The sequence below is a fragment of the Anabrus simplex genome, chromosome 11, assembly GCF_040414725.1.
Source record: "Anabrus simplex isolate iqAnaSimp1 chromosome 11, ASM4041472v1, whole genome shotgun sequence".
NCBI classification, from domain to species: Eukaryota; Metazoa; Arthropoda; class Insecta; order Orthoptera; family Tettigoniidae; genus Anabrus; species Anabrus simplex.
The window spans coordinates 41,657,704-41,674,373 of record NC_090275.1 but is presented as its reverse complement, the minus strand read 5'-3'; the positions used below and the strand labels follow the sequence as shown (position 1 = coordinate 41,674,373).

Sequence of the window (16,670 nt, the reverse complement as noted above, 5' to 3'; positions counted from 1 at the left end):
TTTAATTTAAGCCTCTCCCAGGCCACACCAAACTCCACCTTCAAGTTGTCCTCAACGGACATAAACACAGGGGTAAAATACCCAATCTACTGAGGTCTATTAAATGAAAAGCGGTTTAATTAAATGACCTCTAAAACAATTTGAGAGGAGGCGAACTTGCACTCCTAATACACTTTGATTTTAAGACCTACTTTGGCTCTTAGGCCACTGATGCAAGGGCTAATCCCATACTACAGAGGTGACTTAGAAAAGAACAATTTGTTTTACGTTATCGAAGAATAGGTTGAGAAAAATAAGTTCACCTCAAAACAATATGAGTGGGAGCTCGAGAGGGTTAGCACTCTCTATCCCAGTATGTAGCTTTACAAGAGAATAGAGGAAAAGAGTAGTTACATTTTAGGAAAAGGTTACATGGTAGAACGCTTCGCACCCGCCCCGAAAGTTAAACTGCTGAGCAAGAAAAGAATGAATTTATTAATCGGCCATTACCTTATTGTTGACCGCTGCCGAAGAAAGAGGCGCTTCCCGCCTCCTGCTATGTACTTAATACACTGAAAGATCGAACAGAAGAGGCCCGGAGACCCAAAAATCAGCAGTTTATATCCTCTCGTGGAAGGTTCTAGGCGTTAGGGGAAAGAAAACACCCTCCCTCAACGTTTTTATTGGATAGGACCCCGCAACAGATTCAAGTTGGGGGAATATACCCCTGATTGGTCAGAAATTAATTAAAGAAATTCGGGATTGGTTACATTCATAACAAGGGGAAGAAAGGGGTAAATATTGCAAACTTAAACAATGACAGAAAGAAATTTAACAAAGAACAAACTCTTGAAATTAAATTTTCTCCAAAAAAATAGTTCTTTGACTCCTCACTAGGTTGCACTATTGTTGATCTTCAGTAGTGTCCTCTAGAAGAGAAAGTTCACACTTCTTACTTCAAGTGAAACAAAACCACATCAAAAATGACACAGTTCAAAAACTCAAAATTTTCCACGTGGTGACATCTTCTGAGAAAGTAGAGAATTAATAGCGTAGATAAAGTTCCGACTTCCTCCAGCAGAGGAGTTTCAACTGGCGCACATTTTAAATTAGCGGAGTGGAGGTGTACCGCCCGGTACAATTATTATTATTATTATTCTTTCGAATGGGCCACCAGAGGACCACGTGCCAATTTCAATTCCTTCTTCTTTGTTCTTTCCTTTTCTTCCAGTACGCTTTCATCTGTTCACTATGTTTCTTCTTTCTGTCTTCAGACCACTTTGAACCAGTCGTTTTTACTTTCCTACCTTGGAATCCTTCTATTTTCAATACTTTTAACCGAAAGCCTTCTCTATTATTTATTTCTTCTGTTGTTATATTGTTTTTTTCTAAATTCTTTCTTACTTCGTTGACCCAGCTTGTCGTTGATTTCTTACTCCACAAATATCTGAAAATCTTACTGGTTAATCTACTATCTTGCATTCGATATAAATGTCCAAAAAACATAAGTCTCCTTTTCCTCATTACATCTGATATATTTTCTATTTTTTGATATATTTCAGCATTACTTCGTAATTTCCAACCTTCTGCTGTGTTTTGTGGGCCTAATATTTTCCTCATGATTCGCCTTTCTAGTATTTCTAGCTTATCTAAATTATAGTTTAATGCCAGACACTCGCTTGCATATAGGTCGTCTGGGTTGAAAGACAGTACTTACGTCGACAATCATCACCCTTACTTATCTAAATATGATGTTAGAGATTTTGACTGTTTTCGACAAATCAAGCTATACAACGTAGAGTTGCATTGGCACTTGATAGTTATCAAACCATGATAAGATATCTTAGGAACAACAAACATTACCTCGGGCAAAGTCAAGTTCACAGATAAGTCAGTATGTCTGTATAATCCTAGAGTAACTTATACTGTATCTCCTTGGTTTTGGACAAGCATGATTTTTTATTAGTAACTGAAGGTTTAGCTTTTGTACTGCTGTCTAGCGAAGATATGTAGCAGCTGAGGAGGCAAAGCACTTCTCTAAATAAATAAATAAATAAAATAAATAAATAAATAAATAAATAAAGAACAATACAAAAATACATAAAGAACAATAAATAAATAAATAAAGAACAATACATAAATAAATAAATAAATAAATAAATACCGTACATGCATACATAAATACACACATGCATACATCTTTCTTAATCTGCTTAGGCTCCAGGGTTGGTTTTTCCCTCGGACTCAGCGAGAGATCCCACCTCCACCGCCTGAAGTGCAGTGCCTTGGAGCGTGAGACATTGGGTCGGGAATACAACCGGGAAGGAGGACTAGTACCTCGCCCAGGCGGCCTCACCTGCTATGCTGAACAGGGGCCTTGGTAGGGGATGGAGAATATTGGAAGGGATAGACAAGGAAGAGGGAAGGAAGCGGCCGTGGCCTTAAGTTAGGTACCATCCCGGCATTTGCCTGGAGGAGAAGTGGGAAACCACGGAAAACCACTTCCAGGGTGGCTAAGTTGGGAATCGAACCCACCTCTACTCAGTTGACTTCCCGAGGCTGAATGGACCCCGTTCCAGCCCTCGTACAACTTTTCAAATTTCGTGGCAGAGCCGGGAATCGAACCCGGGCCTCCGGGGGTGGCAGATAATCACACTAACCACGACACCACAGAGGCGGACACTTGCATACATACATACATACATACATACATACATACATACATACATACATACATACATACATACATACATACATAAATAAATAAATTTCCTCGTATCCCTGAACGGCCAATCGTGTTCCTCCAAGAGGACGCATACCATTGGTTGTGAAACAGTGGTCTAGATCCATGATGATGGTGATGATTATGATGATGATGATGATGGTAAACATAAATACATATCTCACCTTGTAGAAAAGCCCTTTAGCCAAACCCTTTCTGTAGGCAGGAGATGAGTCTGTCAGAACCGAGTCAGGATGTATCTCAGAGTCCAGGATATCCAGTGCACACTGAAGTACTTCGGTACTAAATAGCTGTTTGCCCGCAAGGTACTTCTCTGTCTTGGACGCGTGAATCTGGAACAAAAATATATTGTAAATTCATTTATACTCAGAAACATGATAATTCAGGCACTTTGTTCCATTAAATTAATGATTTTTGTAATCTACTGTACGCCCAACTTCAAAATAATCAACTCACTGTACTGATTGTTCATTATTAACTGATGAATACAATAAATTAATAATAATGTTATTATCTTTACGTCCCACTAACTACTTTTGCGGTTTTCGAAGACGCCGAGGTGCCAGAATTTAGTCTCGCGGTAGTTCTTTTACGTTCCAGTAAATCTACCGACACGAGGCTGACACATTCGAATACCACTGGACTTAGTAAGGATCGAACCTGCCAAGTTAGGGTCAGAAGGCCAGCGCCTCAACCGTCTGAGCCACTCAGTCCGCCAATAATATTACGAGAGCAGATTGAAAAATAACTCACATCATCTCCCAACCATACTTCCTAACTTTTCTATCATCCACCATACAGCCAAGACCTGCACTGTCTGACTGTTACATCTGGATCACTACGAGTTCAGTACTTCGGTTGTGATGAAGAAGCGAGATCAGTCATTCAAAGGTGGTTATTCTCCTGAGGAACGAAGTTCCTTGAACGGGACACAATCAATTTGGTGTTGCGATGGAAGAAATACCTCGAGATACTTGGGTCACATATTAAGAAAAAAGAATAGTTACCTGCAATTTTTTGTGCAAGTTTCTGTTTTGTTTCTCCTAATCATTAAATATTTCGTAAAAATATAGTGTGTTACTTTTTTACCTGTTCTCGTGTGGCTATTGTTAGTCTGGTCCAATCCGGTTCCATGCCTGAATGGTCAGAGTTCAATTCAGAGGGTCCCGGGTTCGATTACCTGCAGGGTCTAGAATTTTAACCTTGTCTTCTTAATTCCAGCTTGCGGTCTGGGTGTTTGTGTTCCTTTTAACACACATTTACATATAACACATCACACCACAAATGACCACAGAATCACGGAATTGGGACTACATCCCTCCTCCGTGTAGGCTTGGTGGTAGAAAAGGCAACAGGCCGTAAATATGGCCTAAATCCATAAAAAGTGCCGACCTCAGGTAATTGAGATTATTGCCAAGAAGAAAGAGAAGAAGAATTGCTAGCCTTGTGGATCCCCTCTAAGGCAGAATCTCCTACAACGGTGGACTGCGTCTGCCACATATAGGAAACTGCATGTTATTGTGGTGGAGAATAGTGTTCTCGGCGAGTGGAGGAATGTTGATGACAGGACAAATATTTAGTCTCCTAGCCACGGAAATCAGACCCGAGTCTCCGAAAATCAAAGGTGAAGATAATCACCATTCAACCATAGAGCCGAATAGTAAGACGATAATAACGCATGCATATAGCGTTTTGGCATAATCGATATCGTGTCTTCGAAGAATGCTATTTGCTTTACGTCGCACTGACACAGATAGATCTTATGGCGACGATGGGATAGGAAAGGCCTACGAGTTGGAAGGAAGCGGCCGTGGCCTTAATTATGGTACAGCCCGCATTTGCCTGGTGTGAAAATGGGAAACCACGGAAAACCATCTTCAAGGCTGCCGACAGTGGGACTCGAACCCACTATCTCCCGATTACTGGATACTGGCCGCACTTAAGCGACTGCAGCTATCGAGCTCGGTCTTCGAAGAATGAAGGAATCTGCTGAAGAAAGGGAAGGCCGACTAAGGACGTGAAAATTAAAGATTCTTGGCCTCACAAACCTAATACCGTCCAGGTCACAAGAGAATAAGAGTACCCAAGAGAGGTCAGATAAGAAATGTGCGAAGGCATAGAACGTAAACCTATTAAAGCGAATAACAAATATACTCTCTACTGCAACACAGTTCTGCTATGACATTTGCACAAACATTAGGGGTGCTACGTATTAGAACTCCTTAGAAATTATGTAACTCTCGCTACACTACGAAAGAGCGAGCTAGAGACACTTCCTACCAGCCAAATTATTTCGAATTATAACCCATTACTGAGAAGCCTCCGTGACTCAGGCGGCAGCCTCTCACCACTCGGTTCCGTCACTCCATGTGAGATTTGTGCTGGACAAAGCGGAAGCGGGACAGGTGTTTCTCCGAGTACTCCAGTTTTTCCTGTCATCTTTCATTCCAGCAACACTCTCCACTATCATTTCATTTCATCTGTCAGTCATTAACCACTGCCTATGAGGAGTGCGACAGGCTTCGACAGCCGGTACAATTCCTATCCTCGCCGCAAGATGGGGGCTTCAGTCATTCCATCCCTGACCCAGTCACTGACTGGAACACAGGTTGCAGCTTTTCATCTAACGTATTACTGACTAAACATCCGGCATCTACTCATGAGGCTGACAAAAGTAAGTTGAAGGAAAATTACCTACGAGCCCCATGGTGACAACCCACGCTCGCAGATTGAGAGCCTTTATAGTGTGTGTCAGTTTGGAAGCTCCTTCCGTTGTTGACATTTTTATGCATGCAAATATTTTCATTATATACCGTTATGCCTTTTAGCGTTCAGTCTGCAAGCCTCTGTAAGTTATCTGAACACCTTCACAATCCTCTATTTGTAACCAGTTCTGTGACCTTTAGTTCAAATCTCCTATCTTTAAATAATTAGAAACCGAGTCTAAACACCGTCGTCTTGGTCTCCCTCCACTTCTCTAACCCTCCATAACACAGTATATTATTCTCCTACCTTCGCCTCATGTCATCCCACCATCGACAATTCAGCGCTTCCCCCGCGTAGCCTTCCTTATACCCCACCCCCACCTCACAGAGTGATTTATCCAGTAAAACTACTGGTACTTACAAATTGAGGATGTATTCCTCCATACACTATCGTCGGGTACTCCAAGACAGTGCCGTGGTTCTGTACTGTCATCCTGAACATGAAACCCGCATTCACATAAGCATGAGCATTTTGTGCTCGAGGCATGACCTGGAACAGAAGAAAACACGAGTAGTTGTTATCCAATGTTTATAATTGAATATAACCATCTTAAGTAGGTACGTCTAACTATTTACAGACAGAAGCGAAAGGAATAGAAACATTGTTTCAATAACATTTTTGAGGAAAGATAAGAGCAGAAATATGGCACAAGTAAACAATTCCTGCCTTAGTTTGGGGCACTGGGGGACAAGTCGACTGTGTGCCACATAACTGTTTTCCAGGAATCTCTGGGAAATACCACCAAAAAGCTGCACACACAATGTGACTTATTTTGCTTGCTTTTTAATATTTGTTAGTATTATGCCCTTCGTCCTTATTTGGCTATCAACAATGTACAAGGATTAAAATGTTACAGAAAAGAGTAATTGGACAAGAAGGTAATATACATGACAGAATGACAGAAAGGGCATAGAATAGAGCAAAAAAGGAAAGAAAACCACACTTGTTTCTTTAGATATTTACACCAGTTTCCGTCAAGTATTTTGTAATTTCCACTGTACACACGTAGGGTTGCCAGTAACACCTGAGAATGTGTTGGAAAGGGAGCAATTTTCCTTGTTATTATGAAAGTTTGAACGTTTTTACATTTCACGGTAAATTAAGAAACCATGGTAAACCTACTAAATGATACCAAGGAGCAACGTTTTATTGATCATAGCCGGGCTGAGTGACTCAGGCGGTTGAGGCGCTGGCTTTCTGACCCCAACTTTGCAGGTTCGATCCTGGTTCAGTCCGGTGGTGTTTGAAGGCGTAAGTTCGGCCGCTCACATTCAATGGCCCTTCACAACAGAGACCATAGTTCTGATTACACTGTATGCACCGAACTCTCTTGCTGGGACTAACGAAGGGCTGTCACGGCACCATTATGTGGTACAACCTATGCGCTGCAGTGCACCACAGCGAATTTGAAGTAACTTACTTCCAAACCTTAAGCAAATGGGCTAGCAAAATATTTGAGATGATGAAGTCGATATCTCCCGTATCAACACTAAGGAGAAAAGCCGAAAAAAAAGCAGGCTAAAAAGACTTGGTGATGCTTTAAGTATAGCCGCCAGTCCACGAACTTATTAACATTGGTACATAACTGTACGAAGTGCTGCCTACACTGTAGGCGCCAGTCCACGAACTTATTAACATTGGTACATAGGTGTACGCAGTGTTGCCTACATTGTAGGCGCCAGTCCACGAACTTATTAACATTGGTACATAGGTGTACGCAGTGTTGCCTACATTGTAGGCGCCAGTCCACGAGCTTATTAACATTGGTACAAAAGTGTACGCAGTGTTGCCTACACTTTAGGTGCCAATCCTCGAACTGATTGACATTGGTACATAAGTATACGAAGTTGCTTATACTGTAGGTGCCAGTCCACGAGCTTATTGACTGTAGTAGTCAAATATCTTAATTCCGCTATTTTCAGGATATTACCCTCTTTTAGTTTTGGAGTGCAAAGCACTCCATCTATTGTCCGATTAGGTAAACCCCTGATGGACGAGTACCGTAACTTCATCAGATGAGTTAATGGGATGAATGACGTGATATATGATAGTAGGAAGGGAGAGAGTGAAACCCGGTTTCGGCATATAGTCTACTCTTGTCGAACAGCACCAAGAGGTCTGCTCACAGGTGAACGTCCCCATCTGACGGACGAATCACCATCAACTGTGTGATATGCCCTCACCCCATACGAATGCTGCGGAGAGGTTTGGAATTGACCTCACACCTTAACGTTCACGGTTACCAGGAGGGCTGCTTATGCTCTATAAAAGGTAGAAAAAGACGATCTAATAATGAATGTACCCACCTTGTATGACATCACGACGTGGGACTCATCCAGTGAGGGCAGAGAGAGGCTGTGAATCACTTTTTTGTTCATATCAAGTTGCAGGAACTCGGGCATGGTGAGGTTAGTGATCGCCCCTTCATGCGTAGCTGGAACATGTAAAAGGCGAATATTTTGTTCACGTGGTAGGTATTTACCAAATTTTATTAAAAAAACTAACAATTAAATTGTGTAGCATATTTCCTCCTTTTTACGGTAAAGAAAGAAATCAAAATATGAGCAAACCTAATCATTTTTAAACCTTAAATGGAGACAAAAGGTCCATTACAAAATCACAGTGGATAAAAAATAATTCAAAATGAAAAGAGTGTAAGGTGTGCCAGTGTAAAATCGCTGTATCTTAATTGATGGAAAAATATTAGAAGTAAAAAGACATAGCCTTGTAATGTTACATACATTCGAAATAGGCTACAAAGGAGTACCAAAATAACACTAGCAACTTCTGCAATTTACATGAAAACTTCTCAGCCTGTTTCCAGTCATTTGTCCGGATTAGGGATGGAATGAATGAATCCCCACCTAGCGGCGAGGATAGGTATTGTGCCGGCTGCCGAAGCTTGCCGCACTCCTTTGGGGCAATGATTAATGACTCACATACGAAATGAAATAATATTGGAGAGTGTTGGAAAGATGACAGCGAAAACCGGAGTATCCGGAGAAAAACCTGTCCCGTTCCGCTTTCTCCAGCACAAATCTCACATGGAATGGGCGGGACTTAAACCACGGAACCGAGCGCTGAAAGGCTGGCGCGTTGCCGCCTGAGCCATGGAGGTTACTACTACTACTATTACATTTTCGTTCTTCATAGCAACGTTGATGGCCGTCATTAAGGCCATATATGCGGCATCTGATTTGTGATGATGTAACTCACTTTGTTCCAACAGTTTCTGCCTGACTAAACTAAGTTTGATGTAAGTTTGATGAACAAACCTCCACGATATTTTCATGTGTCAGTTCTACGTGTACCAAACCGTAATTGGAAATTGTCATTAAAAATCTGTTTGTATAGTGACCATATCACTGGAATGTCAGGATACTTATCTCTATACGTTAAGTACATTCTGAATAAATTCATTTCAGAAATGAGTCATTCCGTATTACAGTTTTGACGACCGTAATGATTAATTTCAACAAACTACTGATTACTTGTTGGAAAAGTAACTTGTAATATTGTAACTGAGTAAAATATTTCTCTAGTAACAGTAATTTAGTCCAATCACTTTTCTATTTATTCCTCCCATCACTATGGGTAGGTCATGCAGGGGGTTTGAGTTGCAGATTAGACTGTAAAGGGATTTGTAACCAAGTATCAAGGAAGTTTCAAGTTCCTTCCACGCCCAACATTTGCACAGGAAAGTATCTGGTATTTATATTACATCAGTTTCGTCGAAATTTGTCGCATCTTCCTTTTCCGATGAGAAAGATGATGATTCAAGCCATGGTAATGTTTTTCCTTTGGTTTATAGTGCTGTAATCTACAGCGATATCAGAGAAATACAGGGTCTAATTGAAGTACGAAATCCAGCGAGTCCAGAACGGCTGTATACGATTCGTCATACACATTGTCATGTAACATCTAAATACAAGACTTAGGGTACTTGAAACTAGGGGTAGATAGTCAACTCAGTTGCTTGCTTACTGCTGGGAATTTTAAAATCTAATGCTCCCTCATATATGGTCACGTCCATTGTTCACATGAGTTGAGTCCAGTGCATGATTAAAACAACAGATTTACAGCTAAAACCCTTCGGGTTATACAGCATCGGACAGTAAGCTGCACTAACTCGTTTATTGTCGCTGCTTCTCAATTAGCAAATAACCTTAAACTAGATGAAATACAGCTAGATCAGGGGTTTCCAAATGGCGACCCGCGGGCCGCATGTGGGCCGCGAAGACATTTTTGCGGCCTGCGAGAGCACTGTGAGAAATAATGTGAAGAAAAGCCACAAAAATATTTATTAGCTCGTTAAAAAACGTATTAATTTTTATACACCATGTAGACCCAAGTCAGAACTAATCTTCTTTAATACTAGTTCACCGGGCGAGTTGGCCGTGCGCGTAGAGGCGCGTGGCTATGAGCTTGCATCCGGGAGATCGTGGGATTCGAACCTACTATCGGCAGCCCTGAAAATGGTTTTACGTGGTTTCCCATTTTCACAACAGGCAAATGCTGGGGCTGTACCTTAATTAAGGCCACGGCCGCTTCCTTCCAACTCCTAAGCCTATCCCATCGTCGCCATAAGACACATCTGTGTCGGTGCGACGTAAAGCCCCTAGCAAAAAAAATACTAGTTCCTCTTTTCAAGTATTCACTTGTTCTCAACAAATTATTTTTGATTTTAAAACATTTAAAATCCAAATTTCAAGTAATAATATTATTATTTTTGCGTCCCACTGACTACTTTTGATGGTTTTCGGAGACGCCGAGATGTCGAAATTTTGTCCCATAGGAGTTATTTTACGTGCCAGTAAATCTACCGACACGAGGCTGACGTATTTTAGTACCTTCAAATACAACCGGACTGAGCCAGAATCGAACCCGCCAAGCTGGGATCAGAAGGCCAGCGCATCAACCGTCTCAGCCACTCAGCTCGGCTCCAAATTTCACTCTTTTTTATGCAATTTTGAAATAATGTTTAAGCAATTAAAGTGATAAAACCCTCATTTCAATTGAAATATGCATATTATTTCATAATGGTGCTTCTGAACTATTTGCAGAATTTTGCGAAAATTGGCCTATTCAAGTGCGGCCCGCGAACATGACTAAGGTTTGCAAAATTGCCCACGAGCCCGTACAAATCGGAAACCCCTGAGCTAGATAATACACAATCGGGGAAAAGTCTCAAAATACTGCTATTTTTCACATGTTTTTTTTGCTAGGGGCTTTACGTCGCACCGACACAGATAGGTCTTATGGTGACGATGGGATAGGAAAGGACTAGGAGTTGGAAGGAAGCGGCCGTGGCCTTAATTAAGGTACAGCTCCAGCATTTGCCTGGTGTGAAAATTGGAAACCACGGAAAACCATTTTCAGGGCTGCCGATAGTGGGATTCGAACCTACTATCTCCCGGATGCATGCTCACAGCCGCGCGCCTCTACACGCACGGCCAACTCGCCCCGTTTTTTTTCACATGTAAAGCCATGTAATTGAATATTACCAAACTAATATGTTTCTGACATGTTAAATAATAATAATAATAATAATCATAATAATAATAATAATAATAATAATAATAATAATAATAATAATGTTATTTGTTTTACGTCCCACTAACTACTTTTTAAGGTCTTCAGAGACGCCGAAGTGCCGGAATTTAGTCCCGCAGGAGTTCTTTAACGTGCCAGTAAATCTACCGACACGAGGCTGTCGTATTTGAGCACCTTCAAATACCACCGGACTGAGCCAGGATCGAACCTGCCAAGTTGGGGTTAGAAGGCCAGCGCCTTAACCGTCTGAGCCACTCAGCCCGGCGGACATGTTAAAAGAAATATTGTAATTTCCTAGGTAAGGTATACATAAGTGGCTATCAGAAGAGTTGCCGTTCGACGGGTGTACAGTCCTGAGTCGGGATGCCAATCAGGCAAAATCGCCGTGAGCAATGAGTCACTCATCTCTCTGACGCACCAGATTGGAGTTCCCCGGGTGTTAAAACGCCGTGTCCTGCTGTACGTCCTCATCCGACTGGAAGGGTTGACCCTTCAAGGCCTTTTAGAGTAGACCAAAGGCGTGACAATACCATGGGGAGAGATCAGGACTAATCACCCTAGCCGCCGCATCCACCACCCGCTTACAGCTGCCCGTAATGGACGAGGCTGGCGTCCCAGATCGACCGGCGTCTTGTGTCGAAACGCGACTCGCACGGAACTTGGTGCACCATTACACAACGGTGGTTTTCGACAGACTTGCTGCGCCATACACAGTATTCATTCTCCGATGAATGTCCATCTGTGTTTATCCTTCTGCAGCCAAGAACAGAATAACAGCACGTTGGTCCTGTTTGGACGCATTTGGTAATAACGTCGCCATAGTTCACGTGGCTGCACGCACCTCGTCACAACACGACTGCCATACTAATCCCTTTGCCTACATGTCTGTGCTTATATAGCAGCATCGGAGTAGCGCTACATTGCATGTTCGATGCAGCAAGCCATCAAAGGGATACTTTTTGATCACGCCTTATATTTTTGATGATAAGCTTTAATCTTAATTTATGCCCAGTATTAAAACGTATCTCACGTTATTTTATGTATTCTCTTCGGTGTTTTCTGCCTGACTAAACTCATGATCAGTATATGCAACTTTGATGAACAAACCTCCGCGATATTTGGATGTGTCAAACCGTAATTGGAAATTGTCATTAAAAATCTATTTGAATAGTGACCATATCACTGTAGTAGAGAGTCGTTCAGTTCGTCGACTGGCCGTCTAGTGTCGCTGTGGTGCACTACAGCCGAGAGTTTGCACAACACGATTGTCCCATGACAGTTCTTCACTAGTCCCAGCAAGAGGCAGTTGCGTGCTTACAGTGTGGAAATTAATAATTCTTAATGTTATTTGCTTTACGTCCCACAAACTACTTTTACGGTTTTAGGAGACGCCGAGGTGCCGGAATTTAGTCCCGCAGGAGTTCTTTTACTTGCCAGTAAATCTACCGACACGAAGCTGACGAATTTGAGCACCTTCAAATAACACCGGACTGAGCCAGGATCGAACCTCCCAAGTTGGGGTCAGAAGGCCAGCGCCTCAATCGTCTGAGCCACTGAGCCCGGCAGTGTAAGCAGAAAAATGGTCTCTGTTGTCACGGGTAGTTATGTGGACGCTGGAATTTGAGAATGTCGTACTTTGAGCAACAGGCAAATTTCAAGTTCTGCCGGAAGTTACGCAAATCCACTAGCGAAACGTTTGAGATTATGAAGCCGAAATCGTCCGTATCACCACGACGGAGACAAGTCGCGAAAAGGCAGGTCAAAAAACTATGTGATCCTTGAACTGTTAACGCCAGTCCATAAACATACTGTCTGTAGTACGTAGGTGTACACTGTGTTGCCTACACTGTAGGCGCCACTCCACGAAGTTATTGACTATAGTAGTATGCTAATTATGTTACAGACAAAGGGACCTCTGGTCCTACATGTAATTAACTTCAAATGAATAAATACTTATATATTTCTAATCTACTTCTGATATTGGTTTAATATTTTCACACCATTATAGTTCTGTTAGTCGAAGAACTATTCTCACCTACTGTCATCTTTGCTCCCACCATCTCCAGGAGGAGGAACAGGTCCGAAGGAAACTCGCAGTGTTGATGTTTGAGCATTAGATTTCCAGCGAGGGAACCGACCTGTAACATTATGATAGTACAGTTACGGAGATAGCCTTCCAACATTTACATAATAACGATCATAAAATGATTGATGCTTAGTATTCTTCAGGCAGTACGTAAATGTATGTAGAAACAATAATTAAGACAAAGCTTATTTTTAAATTAAAAAGTTCACCAAATGAAGTAATCTTAGCAATGATCAAGATATGTGATAAAATTCATGGACTGCTGAGAACTCAGATAAAATAGGTATTATGGTTGACATAAGGTTATGCGAACAAATGTTTAAGGTAAATAATTTTCGAAGACAATATCACTGGTTACTGTTGAGTTCGTTCGCTCCACATGTGTTTTGTCCGTTGTCATCACGATACGTGAAAAGTCAAAAACGCTTGAACATCATACACGAATGTGCTATTAGAAAGAAACCACTGTGAGAATGGTGGGAATTCGAAGGAGAAAGATAGTAGGAGCCCATAAATTCAGGTATTCCATCAGAGAGAGTTCTCAGCACTTAATGTTCTCCTCGTCCAGAGTTAGCGATGCCACTGCCAAGTGGAAACTTCAGGGAAGCACTGAACCCAGCCACCACTCTTGTAGGCCCAGAAAACTAAGTGACTGGAACCGGCGAATTCTGAAGAATGTTCTATACATCGGTCGGCCTTGTCAAAAATTTGCTATAGCATTTAGATGGACATGTGTCGACTTGTCGAACGGCGTTTATCAGAGTGTGTTGTGTCGGCAGTGAAATTCGGTGACGGTAGTGCATGATTCGTGCCGGCTTCCCTGATTTAGGTTTTGCTATCAGTTTTAATGGAAGGAATGTTTAAAATGACATATATAGAGACATTCTAAACAATAATGTTTCTCACATTGTTACAATACTTTCGAGTACATCCTAAAGCAGGATGCAGTGCGACGTGACAAGCCGACCTGCTTCACTTCCCCGCTCAAAGCTCCGACTTCAACCAAACAGATCATCTTTAAGGTTTGGTGGATCGTCAGTTGCATGCTGGACCAACTCGACCGAAGAATACACACAACAAATATTCACCATGCTATGGGAAGAACTGAAATAAATTCCACAAGCACTTACCATAAGTTAGTGGAGAGCCCATCTTGAAAGTTAAACACTGTAATAAGAGTCAAGGAAGTCCTTTCGAAACAGCAACATTGGGTACCTGTAACATTTGGCTGCATAGTGTATATGTCAATTTCAGAGGAGACCTTACATATCATCTGCCAAATTTTCACGTCAGTTCTATTTTAACGCTATAACGCCTTCCCCCGAAGGGGTGTATACACTGAAACATTGTGAAACTAAATCATACTTCACTATAACACTGTGACCGCAAAGTAATAGTTCTCCTAACAGGCGTAGTTGTTGCCCTTGAATCCAAGCCTTACGCGTTTGAAACACGCCCATACACTACCCTGTCCCGTAGAATGGAGGTAACATGCTACTTTGGGTGCGCGTCCGAGGGCGCACTCAGAATAATTTTACTCGCTGTTGCTAGATGACTGTACTTGTGACAATACTACTTTGCTAATTCCGCGTGAATTCCGCTAATTCCGGCCGTAAAAGAGGGCCAAATCCAAATATACGACACAGTTCGCACCCATGGCCCCACAAGTGTCTGAAAAGAGGAAGAAGAAGAAGACAAAGATGATTGTATGATTCCCTGACACGAATACATTTGAAAAATGCGTTTCACTTCACTAGACACGGCACGCAGACGCTGTCACGCCTAAAACTTGCGGTAGTGTCATCACACAGCTTACGTGATGTTTTTGAAAATTGTGCACTGAAGACTACTTCCTAATACTTGCTCATTCTCATTCTGAATAATGAAAACTGCTTGACTACACTTACGTTCCTGACTGGCACATTGGCGATAAGGTCGATGTGGTCAGCTAGCACCTTGGTATACTTGTACTCTGGACGCTCAGCGGATAGAGAGTAGAAGAGCTCCATGACCTCAGTGAGACTCATCTGAGCTCCAAGTACAAGGTTGGGAGTGGTAGAGTAGGTCTTCAACTCCTCTACTCCAGCGATATCCACGAAAACATTGGGCTCCACACGACGATATACACCTGCAACAAGACGGAAAGGTATTGGGAATCTCTTCAACTCTTAAGTTACAAATGTGTACATTTCTAGAGCATTAGTAGGTTATAATGCAAACATACTGAAGCGAGTAAAACGTATAGTCTACCTTCACAACCACTATGCTACAGGGTTTGCATAAACATTAGGGGTACGGCCCATCAGAACCCCTATAATTTATGTTACTCTTGCTATATTACGGACAAGCGGGTGGCCGACACTTCCTACTAACCAAATTAGTTTGCAGTCTAACCTGTTACTGCATAAAAAACCGGGCTTTATAAATAACATACAGGATATCCGTGTGAATTAATCGGGGGTTGGATAGTACTCTCCAAACAAAGAGTCCCTATGTGCCATACGGTCGATGTTTACGAGTTACAGGCTTTCCAGTTTCGTATGGAAAATATTGGCGATTGCTTTACTTGGCACAAAATATCCATTATGCACCTGAATGCACGCCTGAACACACCACCTCAATTATTATCGGACACGTTCAAACACTGCAGGCATCAATGAAAACTTTGTTTCACACGCTGACGAAGTGCTGCACTGTTCGTAACATGACTGATTGACGCCAAATGTAATCACAAATTACGAACTCTGCGCCCATTCCATCAATCAATTAAAAGAGGGGTAACTCGTAAACGATGGACGTAGATAATATGTTTATAGGGAATTTCTTGTTGCTTTGGGATGTATTATCCAACCCGCGATTTGTTTCCTCGTGTGTGGGAATACCCTGTATAAATCTATAATATAGTCAGTTCTGTTCTGTCGTGAACAAAGAATGTATGAAAGTCCAACCCTTGTTCCGTTTCTGTGGTTGTGGTTATTATTATAGTTTTAAGAGCAAGAACAACTACGAAGTCGAGCATTAAGTGAGATTTTCCTCATGATTTTTCTTGCGAGTTTCTTGTAAACTGACAAACAAAAAAATAGTAATTGAACAATAACGAGTACAACCAGAAGAATCAAAATATTTTTGTAAAACGTTCCATAATCATTTCAAAGATTTTGTGGTAACGAAAACGCCTAATTATTAAGGGAAATCCATGTTTTGTTTATTCAAAATATTGGCCATCGGCTTCTACACACTTCGTCCATCTTTCAGGAAAGTTACGAATAACATGCCAGAAAAACTGCTTGTCTTTCGCGGACAACCATTCGTCGAGCCATTTTCCCGCTTCCTCGAAATTGCTGAAGTGCTGCTCTGCGAGCGCGCGTCCCATTGATGCGAAGAGGTGTTAGTCAGATGGCGCCAGGTCGGGGCAGTACGGCGGGTGCGACAGGATGTCCCATCCAAGCGATTTCAAAGTGTCTCTCACTTATTTTGCTGCGCGAGACAGCGCATTGTCGTGTAACAAAATCACTTTTCCATGTCTTCTGGCCCATTCCGGTC

At 41.9% G+C, this 16,670-nt stretch overlaps 1 protein-coding gene across 1 annotated transcript in view; it reads right to left on the bottom strand.

Annotated features, from left to right (window-relative positions):
- The window catches only part of LOC136883051 (xanthine dehydrogenase/oxidase), a 149,813-nt gene that overhangs the window by 65,603 nt on the left and 67,540 nt on the right, over window positions 1–16,670 (bottom strand). Inside the window, exons 7-11 of the mRNA XM_067155193.2 lie at window positions 15,035–15,255; window positions 13,077–13,179; window positions 7,795–7,922; window positions 5,849–5,977; window positions 2,887–3,054 (exon numbers count right to left, since the gene is read on the bottom strand). Coding sequence (XP_067011294.2) covers window positions 2,887–3,054; window positions 5,849–5,977; window positions 7,795–7,922; window positions 13,077–13,179; window positions 15,035–15,255 — 749 coding nt within the window. The remainder of the gene's footprint in view (window positions 1–2,886; window positions 3,055–5,848; window positions 5,978–7,794; window positions 7,923–13,076; window positions 13,180–15,034; window positions 15,256–16,670) is intronic.